The 14,365-nt window shown below is 29.3% G+C and overlaps 1 protein-coding gene across 4 annotated transcripts; it reads left to right on the top strand.

Moving 5' to 3' along the window:
* The first annotated feature begins 59 nt into the window (after positions 1–59).
* Positions 60–14,127, top strand: LOC131956611 (antiviral innate immune response receptor RIG-I). 4 transcript variants are annotated; one of them, XR_009388972.1, is made up of 21 exons: positions 60–142; positions 1,480–1,571; positions 1,965–2,094; positions 2,189–2,323; positions 2,671–2,849; positions 3,090–3,267; positions 3,470–3,598; positions 3,926–4,093; positions 5,094–5,252; positions 5,560–5,660; positions 5,856–6,113; positions 6,496–6,658; positions 7,070–7,168; positions 8,598–8,779; positions 8,968–9,106; positions 9,270–9,497; positions 11,173–11,340; positions 12,018–12,265; positions 12,532–12,611; positions 13,127–13,259; positions 13,601–13,740. XR_009388972.1 is itself a non-coding variant. In XM_059321121.1 (21 exons), exons 3-21 carry the CDS (start codon positions 1,986–1,988, stop codon positions 13,839–13,841), a joined length of 3,249 nt encoding a protein of 1,082 aa, XP_059177104.1. In that variant the 5' UTR covers positions 60–142; positions 1,480–1,571; positions 1,965–1,985; the 3' UTR covers positions 13,842–14,127. The 4 variants fall into 4 exon arrangements, 3 of the variants coding, with proteins under 3 accessions (XP_059177104.1, XP_059177106.1, XP_059177105.1); XM_059321121.1 differs by having other exon boundaries at positions 12,975–13,259; positions 13,601–14,127; XM_059321123.1 differs by lacking the exon at positions 60–142 and adding an exon at positions 184–229 and having other exon boundaries at positions 12,975–13,259; positions 13,601–14,127.
* The last annotated feature ends 238 nt before the right edge of the window (positions 14,128–14,365 follow it).

The following is a 14,365-nucleotide window of genomic DNA, read 5'->3' as shown; positions in this document are numbered from 1 at the left end:
TTTCAGTTTTATTTTTAAACTTTAGCCAAATCGGCAATTCCGATAATTCCCTAATAGCGAAAATGTAACATGGGAAAATCCCAAGAACAAAAACAATTCCGATAATTTAAATGCATTAATTAATAATTAGCCCATAGTTTTTGTGAGTATTAAACGTAATTTATCCTTAAGAAATACATATTTAAAACATTTATGTTAACTTAATACCGTAATACAAAAAGCACACTAAGTAACTATAATATGATGTATTTATTTATTTAAATTATCAACTCTGATTTTATGCGTCCTTAACAACAGACTTGCCAGTAATTTATTTTTTCTTAATTGATCGTCTTAAGACTTAAACGTAATCTTTTAATTTTAAAGCTGTATACTATAATATAGCGGCATAGCTTTATACTATATTCCTATTATCTATTGTTTATTGCTATTATATCGTGTCTGTATTTTACCATAATGTATGACTACTAGTACTAGCTGCGTAGGCTAAATAAATAAATACTTAATACTAACTATACTACTAGTACTAGACTAGAATCTAGTAGCCTATATATAATATATATTACTATATAATTAATTTTATGTAGGTCTATATATATATATATATATATATATATATATATATATATATATATAGGGCCTATATTCTATATGTTTTGTTTCTTGACCCATATGGATTCCATGATATTGATATGCCTTGTCTATTTTATTAGGCCTACTACATCAAAACAAAAATAATTTAATACATTTTTATTATTCGTTATTAGCTATACCTATTTCCAATAAGCAGATCACACATTTATTAATGTAGTCTTTGTAGTTCTATTAAAACATTCACATTTGAGTTACTAATATTGATTAATGATAATTGATTCATTGTCAGACATACATCTAACTCAATATAGATCTAGGCCTACTTAATTATAGACCTAATTAACTTTGTAGCCTTATATGGTCTGGTTCATTTATTCCATTTTATGCTTAATGTCAAGATATACTCTAATTCCAGTGGTTCTCAAACTTTTTGGAAGTACCTAACCCCACCAGCTTCAAATGTGCATTTACAAAACCCTTCTTAATAGAAAAAAAAATTAGGATTATTTTTAATATTCAAAACATAGGTAGAAGATTATATATTTTACTGGTGCACAAAATTAACTGTGCTTCAAAATCATTGTGTTCTGTTAGAAAAAAAAAGCGTTAATATATGATTTCAGTGTGAATTATGCTGTTGCCTTTAGACACCATTTCAGAAATGCACAGCTTCTCCTTATATTTAGCGAGCGTTGTATTTTTGTATTTTCCATCTCCATAAGGGAGTATTCTTTTAGTTTTGCCAGTGCTAGAATAAATTGTTCAATTTGGCATTGCAAATCATGCATTTAGGATGCTGACTCCCATTAAGTTCTGTTATACATGTGATTCCTTATAGTACATATTCGTCTGATCACTTTCTTTTTTTTTGTTCAATGTGATTAGTATGATGGCATTATATATTAAGAAAGAAACCACACAACATATCATCACAAAATTCACAAGTTGACTACTGGGCCAAGATATAGAAATAAAAGGTAAGTTCATCATAGTGTTTATATACATGATAAAATCGTACCTGTATTATGTGGCGTTACAATGATTTTTTTAATGTATGTGTGTTGTGACATCATGGATTCCATTTATAGAAATATCATGATACTGATGTGTGTCATCTCACTCTGGTGCACTTTATTAATACGTTGCATTGTCATATTTGAACTGTCATTGGTGCTATTTCTATCATCTACATTGCTAATCATCCAATAGCTAATCACGTGAGTTAAGTGTATGTCTTGGCCTCCGCCAAATACCAGAGACTGACTCACCGAACCCATTGGGTTTGATTGAACCCCCGTTAAGAACCGTTGGTCTAAGCAAACTATTTTTTAATGCTATTACACATATTACTATTTCTTCTAAATTCACAGATTTCTTAAGTTAAACTGGCCATGATGGATGAACTCATTAACAAGCAGAGAGTAATTATTGATGCCCTGAGAGTAACATTTATGAAATATTTACAACCCGAGGTTATTGTACAAATAAATGAGTATATCAGTAAGTCATTAAATAAATACAACTCAGTGTCACTAACACAAGCATTAATGGCATTAATCCTGAGTATGGCAATAAACATGTTATTCATTCACAGAAAATCATGAGGCTGAGATATTTTCAACATGTGAGCGAGAATCATGTGTACATGATTTAATAAGATGGGCGTTGGAAAATGATGAAGCAATGCTAAACTTTATTCAGGCTTTAAAGAGCATTTGTGAACTCTCTGGTAATGCAAGTCAGTCATTCATTAGCTATAAATAATTAAAGTAAAAATGGTAAAATAACTGATGTTATATTTGTAAAGATTCAATTGAATTTTCAAAGTCATATTAAAATAATTATATTATTTTTAAGGATCTTGCCAATAAAACTTATGCCATGAATATTTTAATTTTGTTTTAGTATGACAGTTTTAATGAACTTATCTTCATTTATAATCAAATTAAATATATAACATTCCAACAATTTATCATGTAAAAAAAAGTTAAAATTTTTACATAAAAATAAATTTTTAGCAAGCCGCTTTGTAATTTGTACCAAAATAATTTTTTTTTAAATTACAAATTTCTCAAGTTTCAACTGCATTCATTGAGGTTATGGTGCAAGGTCCAACAGGCAATGCAGATATTCCAGTGTTCAAATATTTAAACTCTATTGTTGGCCTAATTGATGAGAGCTTAACAAAGAAATTGACAACTGATGATATGAATTTTGTACTGCATAAGTTATTTGAAGATAAGATTATCTCACAAGTATGTAAAATATGTTCCTAATTTTTAAAGTGTCAGGTTCAAAGTTTAAAAGTATATAAATACTTACTTAAAAATTATTTCTAGCCAGATTAAATGTGTTTCCAATAAATATGACATACTTTTTAATATGGCACATTTTATTTGATACAGATTGTAATTTTAATATCATTGTTTTATCACTGATCAATTTTCACTAAGTTGAATGTTTCACCAATCTAACACCTTTAAATTTGCTTTCAGGAAAACTATGATAAATTAATGGCAATAGAGGACCCAATGCAATGTTGTTCAAGCCTTTATGGAAATATCAAGAGAGGAAAACACGATTGGGTGTTTGTTTTCATTTCGGCTTTGTTTGAAAAAAATCCAAGCATTCTTAGTAATAATATCCGCTTAGTTGAAGCTGGTCAACTAAATGGTAAGATAAAGCTATAGTTAATTAATATATTTCAAATATTAAATTTGACAAGGCATTGTACTTGTTTGAATATGGTTTTAATGTGTTTACCAGAAAAAAAATTACATTAAAAATATAACGAAAAACAAATTAAAGGAACTGAAAAACTTATTAGATGATTTTTAACTGTTGTTAAAACTTAATTCTCTTACAAAATTTGCAGACAAAGATTCAACAACACCAAAAGAATGTTCAACTACTGCAGCCTCATTATCTAGTCACCACGGTGGACATTTTGATATACCAGAATCTGAAGTATCAAGAGAGTACACTGATGCCAAAAGAATTTCTGGTTAGAGATTTAACAAATATTATACACTCACTCATTTTATCTAATATACAATACAAATTCAGCAATAGCTAATACTTGTTCATTCATGTAGCCCATATTTTCTCATATACATTTTTTTTTTCACTGAGATCTATTCTAGAGCTGCAACAACCTCAAAACATCAGATTTAAAAATCTATTTGTCCTGAGCTTTTCTGTAACTTGAATGTTCATTGAGCTGATTTGAATAAATGTTATCTTAACCTAAAGTTTTCCAACATTAATTCATGTTAGTTAAAACAATTTTTTTAATATCATATTTGACTTATAAATATCTTTTATTGTGCAGAAAACTGTAAAGTTGAATTAACAACATCTGAGTTAAATAAACCAATTACAAAGAGAATGTTAAAGAATAACGTTATTGACTCCAAACATATTGAAGAAGTGAAGGACAATTACATGAGTTATGGAGAAGGTGCTTGCTGTTCAGATGAAGATGAGGATGAAGATAAAAGTATATAATATTTTTTCATGTTTTTTTTTTAAATTAAAAAAACCTGACATTTGTATTAACTTTTAAGAAGGTATCAGAATTAAAAAATCTGAAGCTTTAAAAAACCATACACTTCATAATTTGAAGAGTTTCAAAATAGGATCTTAAAATAACAAATATATTATTTATTAACTCAATTGATTATTTCACTGGCTTCAGACATGTTTTTTAATGCTGAACAAGGGCATAGTAGCTTAATTATTGAAATAGTGGGCTAACTTGGAAGTAGTTGTGTTCTTTATCAGTAATGATTAAAAGGTTAAAAAAAATTACAGCTAAATTATTTGATAAACACTAAAAGGGGTTTAGCTGATATTAAAAATTAAATGACATAAAATTACATTAATACCCAACCCTAACATTAAATTACCATTTCTATCACCTTCTACATTGCACCATTTTGAATAACATATTTGTTTTTTCAAGAATAAGAATTACGAGCCGACCCGCTGCGTATCATACGCCGCTATTTAGTTGTTTTTTTTTTCTACTTTTCAGTAATTTATAATTTGTGAATTCGACAGTACCAATGCTGCCACTGAAAATATTTGCTTAAAAACACTAAACCCCCCTTCCCCCCCCCCCTCGTGAAAGCAGCCTCCTCTTAGTTACCTCCTCTAAGTTTAAAATCGTTTCAAACTTAATTATCTGCCCCTAATAGCCGTCACCAAACCCGTCTCTATGATTGTAAAATGTAAACAGCGTGACCACAGCTCACCAAACAATGTGGGGGTGGGGGGTGGTAGTGATAGTGATAGAGAGAAAGAGAGGGGACTGCAAGGAGGCGCTTGCAGCTTGTTTTCTAACGGCTCCCAGAAGAGAATTATATATATAGATTTTAAAATAACATAAAAATTAGAATAATAGATCTACTCTATTGAAACTGATAAGCCCTTTACCTATTTGTACCTTATGTACCGATCCCACATTTTTTGTGTTTTTAATTAGTTAAATCTTTCAGCATCCACAGACCCTCCCAGCCTTAATCTTAAAGACTATCAAGTTGAGTTGGCACAGAAAGCACTAGATGGCTTAAATACTGTTATTGTGGCCCCAACAGGATCTGGTAAAACAAGAGTAGCAATAAAAATAATACTGCAACATCTTGAAAAGAATTCTGGTAACTATAACTATAGTCCAAAAACAAAACCTCCTATATTAAAGAAGACAATGGTCCTTGAATAAAAAAAAATGTATAATAAGATTTTACTAATATCAAACTAATTAAATAATAAAATAAAGTATATTTTACTGACTTAAAGCTGTTTTATTTTTTTAAATCAATCTAAAATCATAATTTGACCACCCATCTCAAAACAGCTTTGTATTGATAGGTGAGAAAGATCTGGATTTTAAAAAAATATATATAAACCTACTGTAATTCTTCTCTTATTATTTTTTTTTGCTCTCTGATACATTCTCTATAGGACGAAACAAGAAGAAAAAGATAGCCTTTTTCACACGTACAGTTCCTTTGGCAATACAACAAATGGTTGTGCTTAATAAATTTTTACCAGAAAACTACAAAGTAAGAAATAATTTTATTAATACAACTAATACAACTTAATATGTGTCATATATTCAATTCTTATTCAAACTAAAATTTATTCTTTTGACACAATAAAGTGATTTTGAATTGATAATTACTACAACAATTAACTTAATTATTTATACATTTAATACTTTAATAATATATTTATATAGGGTATTTTTTATATTTTAGGTGAAAACTATTACAGGGCAAACTGAAGATGCACTTTCATTTAATTTACTGATTGAACCTAATGATATTTTTGTGATGACACCAACAATCTTTGAGACTGGTCTGAAAAAAGGAACCATAAAGCTTTCACGTTTTTCTTTATTAATTTTTGATGAATGTCACCATGTACGTAAGGATGAACCTTACAACAGAATCATGTATTATTACTTGAAAATCAAGATAAATGGCAAAGAAAACAGAAAAAAAAATTTACCTCAGGTTTGTTTGACTTTTATTTTCACCCAATGTATATTTTCTAAAATGTATTTCTTTCGGTAAAGTCATTGTTTAGGAATTACTTTACTACTTATGAAGAAAAAAGCTTTTATCATATAAAGAAATATTTTTATTATGTAAGATATACAGCAAGTATTAAAATTGAGTTTTCTCATACAATTTTAAAAGTTTTAGTTATATATCAAATGATTTTATAAAATTAATAGAACATATTAAATCCAACAACCTTTGATATAATTATTTTAAAAAATGTGTTTATTCTAAATGAATATCTAAATTGTAAGCTATAATTTTCAAAATTTAAACCTGCATAGTAATGAGTTTGTTCTACATCATTTTCTTGTTTCCTAATCCAAATGGATAGATTATTGGTTTGTCAGCATCCATTAATGTGGATAAAGCTACAACATCAGAAGAAGCAGTGAGCAGTATCTTGATTACTTGCAGCAACTTAGATGCTCCACACCTTTCTACTGTAGTAGAGAATATCAAAACACTCTCAGAGACTGTGCCAGTTCCAAAAGAAGGTAAGTTGGCCCTAACTCCATTCTTGTATATTTCTGTTATCAGCTATTTAATAATACTACATAAAGATTTTTATTTTTCATCAACCCTTTACATACATAGATATACATGTCTTTTTTTTTTAAATAGCATGTTGAAATATTGTGTTGAATGTATTCAATTTGTGCTTTAAAAAAAAAGGAGATAAATTGAATCATTAAGAAGCATTTTTAGTTAGACATATGAATTGGTTGAACTATTCTTTAATGTTAAATCTTTGATTAGAATATCTTAGTTATGTTTAATGTCAAAGCCATTTTGGTAAAGGCGGTACAATTTTTTCGAAAGAAACTCTGATTATCATTTTTAGTCTTAGAACAATCATTAATTAACCAAAAAATATATTCACATGTTTAATGTTTTATTTTGCTCAGAGGATTATCAGTTAAAGGAGAGAGATGTTAATGACTTTTTGCTTGCAATTAAAACAACTATTAAGAAACTTGAGGAGTCTGTAAAGATGCATGCTGAAGGTACAGATTTAAAAATAGATTTTCACTCATTAATTCGGTAAAGATGTATGATTGTTGAAATTTAAGTCAAGAATATGACCTACTGTGCTGAAATGTTCTAGACCAATTATTTGAAGTTTAACAGATTTTTTTAGTCACATAAATCTAGTTCCTAGCCTGGTAACATTCTAATAATAAAATTTAATAATTAGTATTATTAGCATGCTATTAAACCAGTTTGCTTGTCTTGGATGACTTATTATTTTTTTTTACTCAACTATGACTTGCATTATCAAAATAGTTTGCCTATTGTTCTAACAGAGTTATTTCATTTCAAGTGTTTGGAAAATTTTACACTTTCTGGTAAAAGTTTTCACACAGCTTACAACTTCTAACTTGATTTCTCGAATTTGAATGTCCCTGAGTCCACCAAGCTCTGATGCATAGGCTACCTTTCCTGTGTGTGTTGGGGAAAGTAAAGGCAGCTAGACATAGAACTAATCATACAGTCTGTTTATATGCAGAGGTCACAGCAACAGGTGAACCCTTCTTCATCTACCCTATTGACTACCAGGGTGACACTAAAGTCACTGTGGTTAATCTTCAATAACACCATGTCTAGAAAAATCATTTCATGAACATATGATATAAAGGTTATTGTGATCTTAATCATTAATTATTGTAAAGGTTTGACCTGCAAATTTTACTAAGTTTAGCCACACTTAAGGGTCATCCCTTTTACCTTCCCCCTCCCCTCTGCCACATATCGCCACAAAAAGCCAGACCCCCTACCTAAATTGATGTCACACCACAGCCTACAATCCTTCTCAAAATTGCAGTTAAATTATTTTTAATTATCAATTTTGTTCTATTGTACTGTATGAGTTTGGTCAACAGAGTATTTTAATAAATTTCTATTATAAATTTTTAAAACAATATTTGAACCCCCCCAGAGTTTCTTCCAGGCATCTCTTCGGGGGGGGGGGGGGGGGGCTTTGCCCCAAACGAAATGAAATTTATATAATTTATATAGAAAATATATACTTTTAACAGTGTCCGCCCCCCGAAGAAAGTCTACTGCCCCCCCGAAAATTTCAAGTGCCCCCCCCCCGGAGAAAAAAGTCTGGAAGAAACACTGAACTCCCCCCCCCCCCCCCCCCACCCTCCCCCTAATAACACATAATCACAAAATTACAGACCCCTCCTCCCACCTATGAGTGTGAAATCATTTATGGATGACCCCTAAATGAGAAAATTAAAATGAAAGAAAACAAAAGTACATTGTTGACCCCTTTCAGAACAATGATCAAAAGATTTAACTTCAATGAAAACTTGATTTTCATTTGAATAGAAATAAATTGCTAATGCTATATATTTCAATGAGTTTAAATATACACATGCTTACATATAAAGACTTTCACCTTCTACTTTTTAATTTAATTGTTTTTAGTCCTGCAGTGTGAAAAAATCAATGAACATATTAAAAAAATACCTGGCAACAAAAAAAGCCAGGATTATGAAAATTGGATTGCGGTCTTAAAGAAAGCCACTAGATGTTACCCCATCATTGATTTTGAAAAAGAGACAAATTTAGCTGTTCGTTCCACTATGATAATTGCTGATTACCTGTTGGTAAGAAAAACAATTAGTTATAAAACAATTTAATCAAAATTTAAACACAATATTTTTGAAAATGTCCTTTGCTAAATAACAAAGAAATATTGTTAGTAATAAGAGGTGATGTGTTAAAAAATGTTAAATTAAAAAATTTGAAAGTGCTTAATAATATCTAATTTCATTTTCTTCTTTTTTATACAAAGGGCTATAGATCTGCTTTAGAATCATATGACTTGTTGGATATGATGGATGTCATAGGTCAATTGAAAAATAAGTTTTCAACCTTCAGCGTAGAAGAGCACAGAAGTAAACAAGATGATGAGTACTATGGCTACTTTGAAGGTTTATGCCCATTCATATACTAATACAGTTCACTAAAACACTTCACATTATTTTTCAAACTCACTTATAAAAAATTATAGTGTACCAAGTTAAAAAGGCTAAAAAGGAGGTAAGGGGTTGGAACATATTTGAAATGATTGAAAATATTTTTTTTTATTAACAGATTTGGTAAAAGGGAGCCAGGCTATAAAACAAGACAACAATCCCAATTTGAACATTCTACGGAAAACGTTGTTGAAGTTTCTCAATGACGGAAATTCAAGAGCAATCATCTTTGTGAGGACTAGGGCACTTGCTGAGTCTTTGACTAACTGGCTCTCTAGAACTAATGACTTAAAGTATTTAAATGCACACATTTTTACTAGTGCAAATGTCACTGAACAAAGTGGAGGTTAGTTTTTTAAAGTTAATAGCAAGAGAAACAAATGTTTAGTTGTATAGTGCATATAAACATGTAAAGGCTTACAGTAGGAAAGAACTGGTCATGGGGGGGGGGGGTGTTACAAAAATATATTGTCATCTATATCTTTATCTGTATCTCTCTATATAATACTAGCTGCATACCCGTGCTCCGCCACGATGAATCCTTTTTAAATGTACCAACTTATGAACAAAACAAAACTAAACACAAACACAAAAGAAAACACAAAAGAAAACACAAACACAACACAAACACAAAGCAAACACAACAAACAAATGCAAAAAAAAAAACGCAAACAAAAACACAAACCCAACGCAAATGCAATATGCAATCACAACCGCAATACAAACTTAAAAGAAAACACAAACCCAACACATATGCAAACTGAAACAAAATCGCAAACACAACTCAAACACTAAAGAAAATGCAAATACAAACACAACACAACACGCAAACGTAAATACAGAACACAAATGGAAACACAAAAGAAAACAAACTCAAACAAAATGCAAACACAATGCAAATCACAAATAAAAACAAAACACAAACAAATCAAAAGAAAACACAAACGTAAACACTTAAACAAATTGCTTTTGGAAACAAACGACAGTGTATACACATGCTCTCACGCACCACAGAACAACACGCTTTCCTGGGCGTCCGCATCCAGTGACCGCCTTTCCCACATTAGTTTTTACAGAAAAAAAAGTATAAAAAGGAGTAAAAACTTTGCCTACAATTAAAAACTTTAAATAAATTTGTCAATATAAAAAATAATTAAGTCACATAAATAGATCCTACTCAATAACTTACAATAAGACAATGCAATGCAAGTAAATTTTCGGCAAAACACATTGGCAATGTAATTAGAATCACCGCCAAACAACACGCTTTCCTAGGCATCAGCACCACAGAGAGAGCCTTTTCAGCATTCTCTAAAAGTCTAATTTCACCATTCACTTAAATAACACCGAAAATAAAATAGTGATTTTGAGAGATTATAGACTAATAAGAAAACAATATAAAGAATCTTAACATTTATCTATTTTAGTTATGAACCTTAACATATAGTAGGGCTGGAGGGGGTTGAATTTAAAAATTATGAATTGCTGATAAGCAGAAAATAAAACAACTAGATGGCAGCGTATACTACGTCGCAGGTCAGCTCGTTACTTATAATAAGACACTGCGATGCAAGTAAAAAGCACAACATGTGAAATGTTTACTTTTATGGTTCCAAAATCTATAGCGATGATGGACTGACACACTACCTAGCCGCTTATATTATAGATTTCTGCATGTTGTCCATCTTGAAAGGGGGAGGAAGTGGATTCTCTCTCTTCTTCAACAGCCCATGCCTATGCAACTTAAACATGAGAAAAAGTTTTAAACTTTTAAGCTCCCACACCCATTCTGAGAATTAGACAATGTCATAAATATGGAAACCACTGCTTCTGCTTCTTGTAAATCAAATTCATTTTATCATTCTTTAAGTAAATATAAATAATTTGTTACTGTAATTTATTATTCAGACCTCCTGCATTGAAGTATTGTTTAAAAAAAGCAAGTTTTACCCCCATTATGTTTACTGCTAAAATATTATAAATGCTATTTTTACGACTAAAATGTTCATTTACTTTTCAAGGCATGTCCCCTGAAGATCAAAAGGAAACACTCAGTCTTTTTTTATCTGGAAATATAAGGGTTTTAGTAGCAACATCTGTAGCTGAAGAAGGTCTTGATATACCTGAGTGCAGTCTCATCATCAAGTACAATCATGTGGGCAATGAGATCTTTAATATTCAGACTAAAGGTTATTCATTCATTAATCTATGCTTCTTTTTAGAGAACTTTATTATTTACATTTTTTATCTTTAAATATATGAAGATTAATTGAATTAGAATTTTTTTTAAATTTATACCAGTCACATCCAGCTGTTTATATGTCTATGGGTTTTGTCATTCAACTCTTTAAAAGTAGTTGTGATGTACTTATTTTTTTAATAAGAAATCAATAGAAAATTTAACTAATTTAAAAAATAACAACTCAATTTAATTTTATAATAAGCAACCAATAAATAGACTTAAATTTAGAGGTGGATATTAAAATATTGTTATAAAAATTAATAATTTTAGCCTACTTATATTAGATAAGTGCAGTTCCCTCCTAAATTAAAAAATAAAAAGACAAAAATATTTTAAACAGGACATTTCTTGAGGCAGGTGAAGTAAGTATCTCTGATCTAACCATATGAAAGGATAGTGTGGTCAGCAAAAAGCCCTCATGTGACTCAGTTACGAATCAGCTGACATGATTTGGGGACATCCTACAGATTTGACCATGGAAATCTGAACTTGAGAAAAGCAAATTCCTAGTTTTTAAACATACAATTCTTTTCTTAAAATTAAAAGTAGAAAAAAATGTTCCAATGATTCTCTATGTAAGAAAAGCAGGATATATTTAAAAATTAGTATAATTATTTCTAACAGGCAGAGCTAGAACAAAAGGTGCTTCTTCATTCCTACTGGCGTACAGTGATGTTCTAAGCAAGGAGCAAATCAATCGTGAAAAGACAAAAATAATGAATAAAGCATTTATATTAATTAATACAATGCCACATAAAACAATCGAAAGCATTGTTACAAAAAATCAAAAAGATATTTATGAAAAAAGAAGATATGAATTAGCCTTGAAGGCCAAAAAGCAGCGAGAACTATTACATGAAGAATTTACACTGGTATAATTACTCATGTATTCATTTATTAATATAATAAACTTTAATTAAATGATTAAACACATTAAGTAAAATGCTTGTAGGTCAACTGTAAGCAACATTAGATTTTTGCAATGACATTTTATAAGCCTAAATATATATATATATTTATATTTATATATACCATTTCACCAACAGGTTTAAGTTAGTAGTTTTTAATATGTTTTTATATTTTTAATTGCATTTTTATTAATTTTTCTATTTATTAGGATACTTTATTTATTTAACAGGTTTGTTCAATGTGCAGAAAAGTGTGCATTAAAAGCAGTGATATCAGAGTGTATGATACATTTATGCTTTCTGTGGATAAGTAAGTTGTACTCAACTCCTATAGCATTTATAGCATTTTATTTTTATGAACTTCTGATGGTTAAGATATATTTAGAAAACCATTTCCCTAAATAAACTTTATCAAACACAAAATTAAGTAAAAATATTTCACTGTAAGTTTTACACATTTTAAGACTTAAAAATTATTTTATAATAATTTATTATTTGTGTACATTTATTTTTGGCATATTTATAATTTTGTAATTAAAAAGCAATGCATAACAACTCAGAAGAAAAATCTGTTAAATACTTAAAATATTAAAACACAAATTATAAATTATTTTAATTTTCACATAGATTTATTATAGTAGTGTTATTTTCCCTCAAATCTCAAAAATATTAGGGAACTGCTGAAAGCTAAACTAATCGAATGTTTGGAAACAAGAAAAAAGTTCTTGACAGATTTTACAGTTATTGGAGCTGTTTACTGTCGAGGAAAGTTTAGTGAGGGCAAGACATGTGGACATAAGCTTGGAACAATGATAACATTTTCAGGTTCCCCATATTTGGCAATAAGTATCAGAAAGTGCTGTGTTTACAAAAACAACCCAGATAAACTGGAACAATATGAAAAATGGAGTGATGTACCTTATTTTATAAAAGAAATGGATAATGATGACCCTTATCTGTAAGTTTTTTTATTTTAATTCTTAAAGATTTACATTTAATTTTTGAACTAGCAGTAATTATTATTGTTTAGAAAATAATAAGATTTAATGTATTATCTGTAATAAGGTTATTTTTGTAATATAAATTACACAATAGAACAATGTTTTGGTATAGATTAATCTAGCAATTCTGTTGAGCTCTTAAATTTTTTAATATTAAAAACATAATTTGTGTTATGCTTTATAAAGCTGTTATTATGATTTTCTTAACCTAAACACCAATATATTCTGTATTCCTATAAGAAGAGTACAACTTTATTAAAAACAATAATTAAATAAAATATGTATCATGATTCTTTAGATACAATGATGTACCCCAGGAGTCCAGTGATGATGATGGGGATGATAAGGATGATGATAGTGATGAAGACAATGAAAATACAAGTTGCATGAAAATTGTAGACAACATTAAACCAACAGAAAAACAAAACAATGTCCAACAGTTGACAGTTATAAATGATTCTTCAGACAGTGATGATTGCAAACCACCAGAGACCAGGCTTTTTCTCAATGTAATGAACTCTTCTGACTATGATGATTAGAGTTTGTGAATTATAGAGAAGTTTTAAACCTACACTAATTTGTTTTTGTAAAAGAAGCAGAAAATTTAATAGAAAACACATACAAAATAACTTTGATTTTAAAAAGTAAAATATGCCAAGAGAGTTAAATATGTGTGGCAATGTTTTTTGCATGCCTAATTGTTTGGGAATAGTACAGTGGAAATAATATGTCTTTCTTCATGTTAACCTCAGCCACTGCATTCTTAAGTAGTAGGACATAACAGCTGTAATTTGTCTCATAAAATAAAAGTTCACAATTACTTTTTTTATGATATATTTTGTTTTATTTTTAAAATGTCTGTCATTTTTTTGTTTTACATTATTAGTATTTTTGAGTGGAGGGGTAGAATTTGTGTGATGTGTAATTTACAAAGGTATTTTTTAAAACTGAAATCTATGCTTTATTTATCATAATTATGTTAAAGATTTCTTTTAAATTAATGAAAATGACCAACGAATCTAATATTGAGCCCCAGCTTGCTGAAATTTAAGTATATGATTAG

Source organism: Physella acuta, unplaced genomic scaffold (assembly GCF_028476545.2).
Source record: "Physella acuta isolate Inbredline_101_S28 unplaced genomic scaffold, ASM2847654v3 ptg001163l, whole genome shotgun sequence".
Lineage (NCBI taxonomy): Eukaryota > Metazoa > Mollusca > Gastropoda > Physidae > Physella > Physella acuta.
The sequence above is the reverse complement of the archived record's forward strand: the minus strand, read 5'-3'. Positions and strand labels throughout refer to the sequence as shown.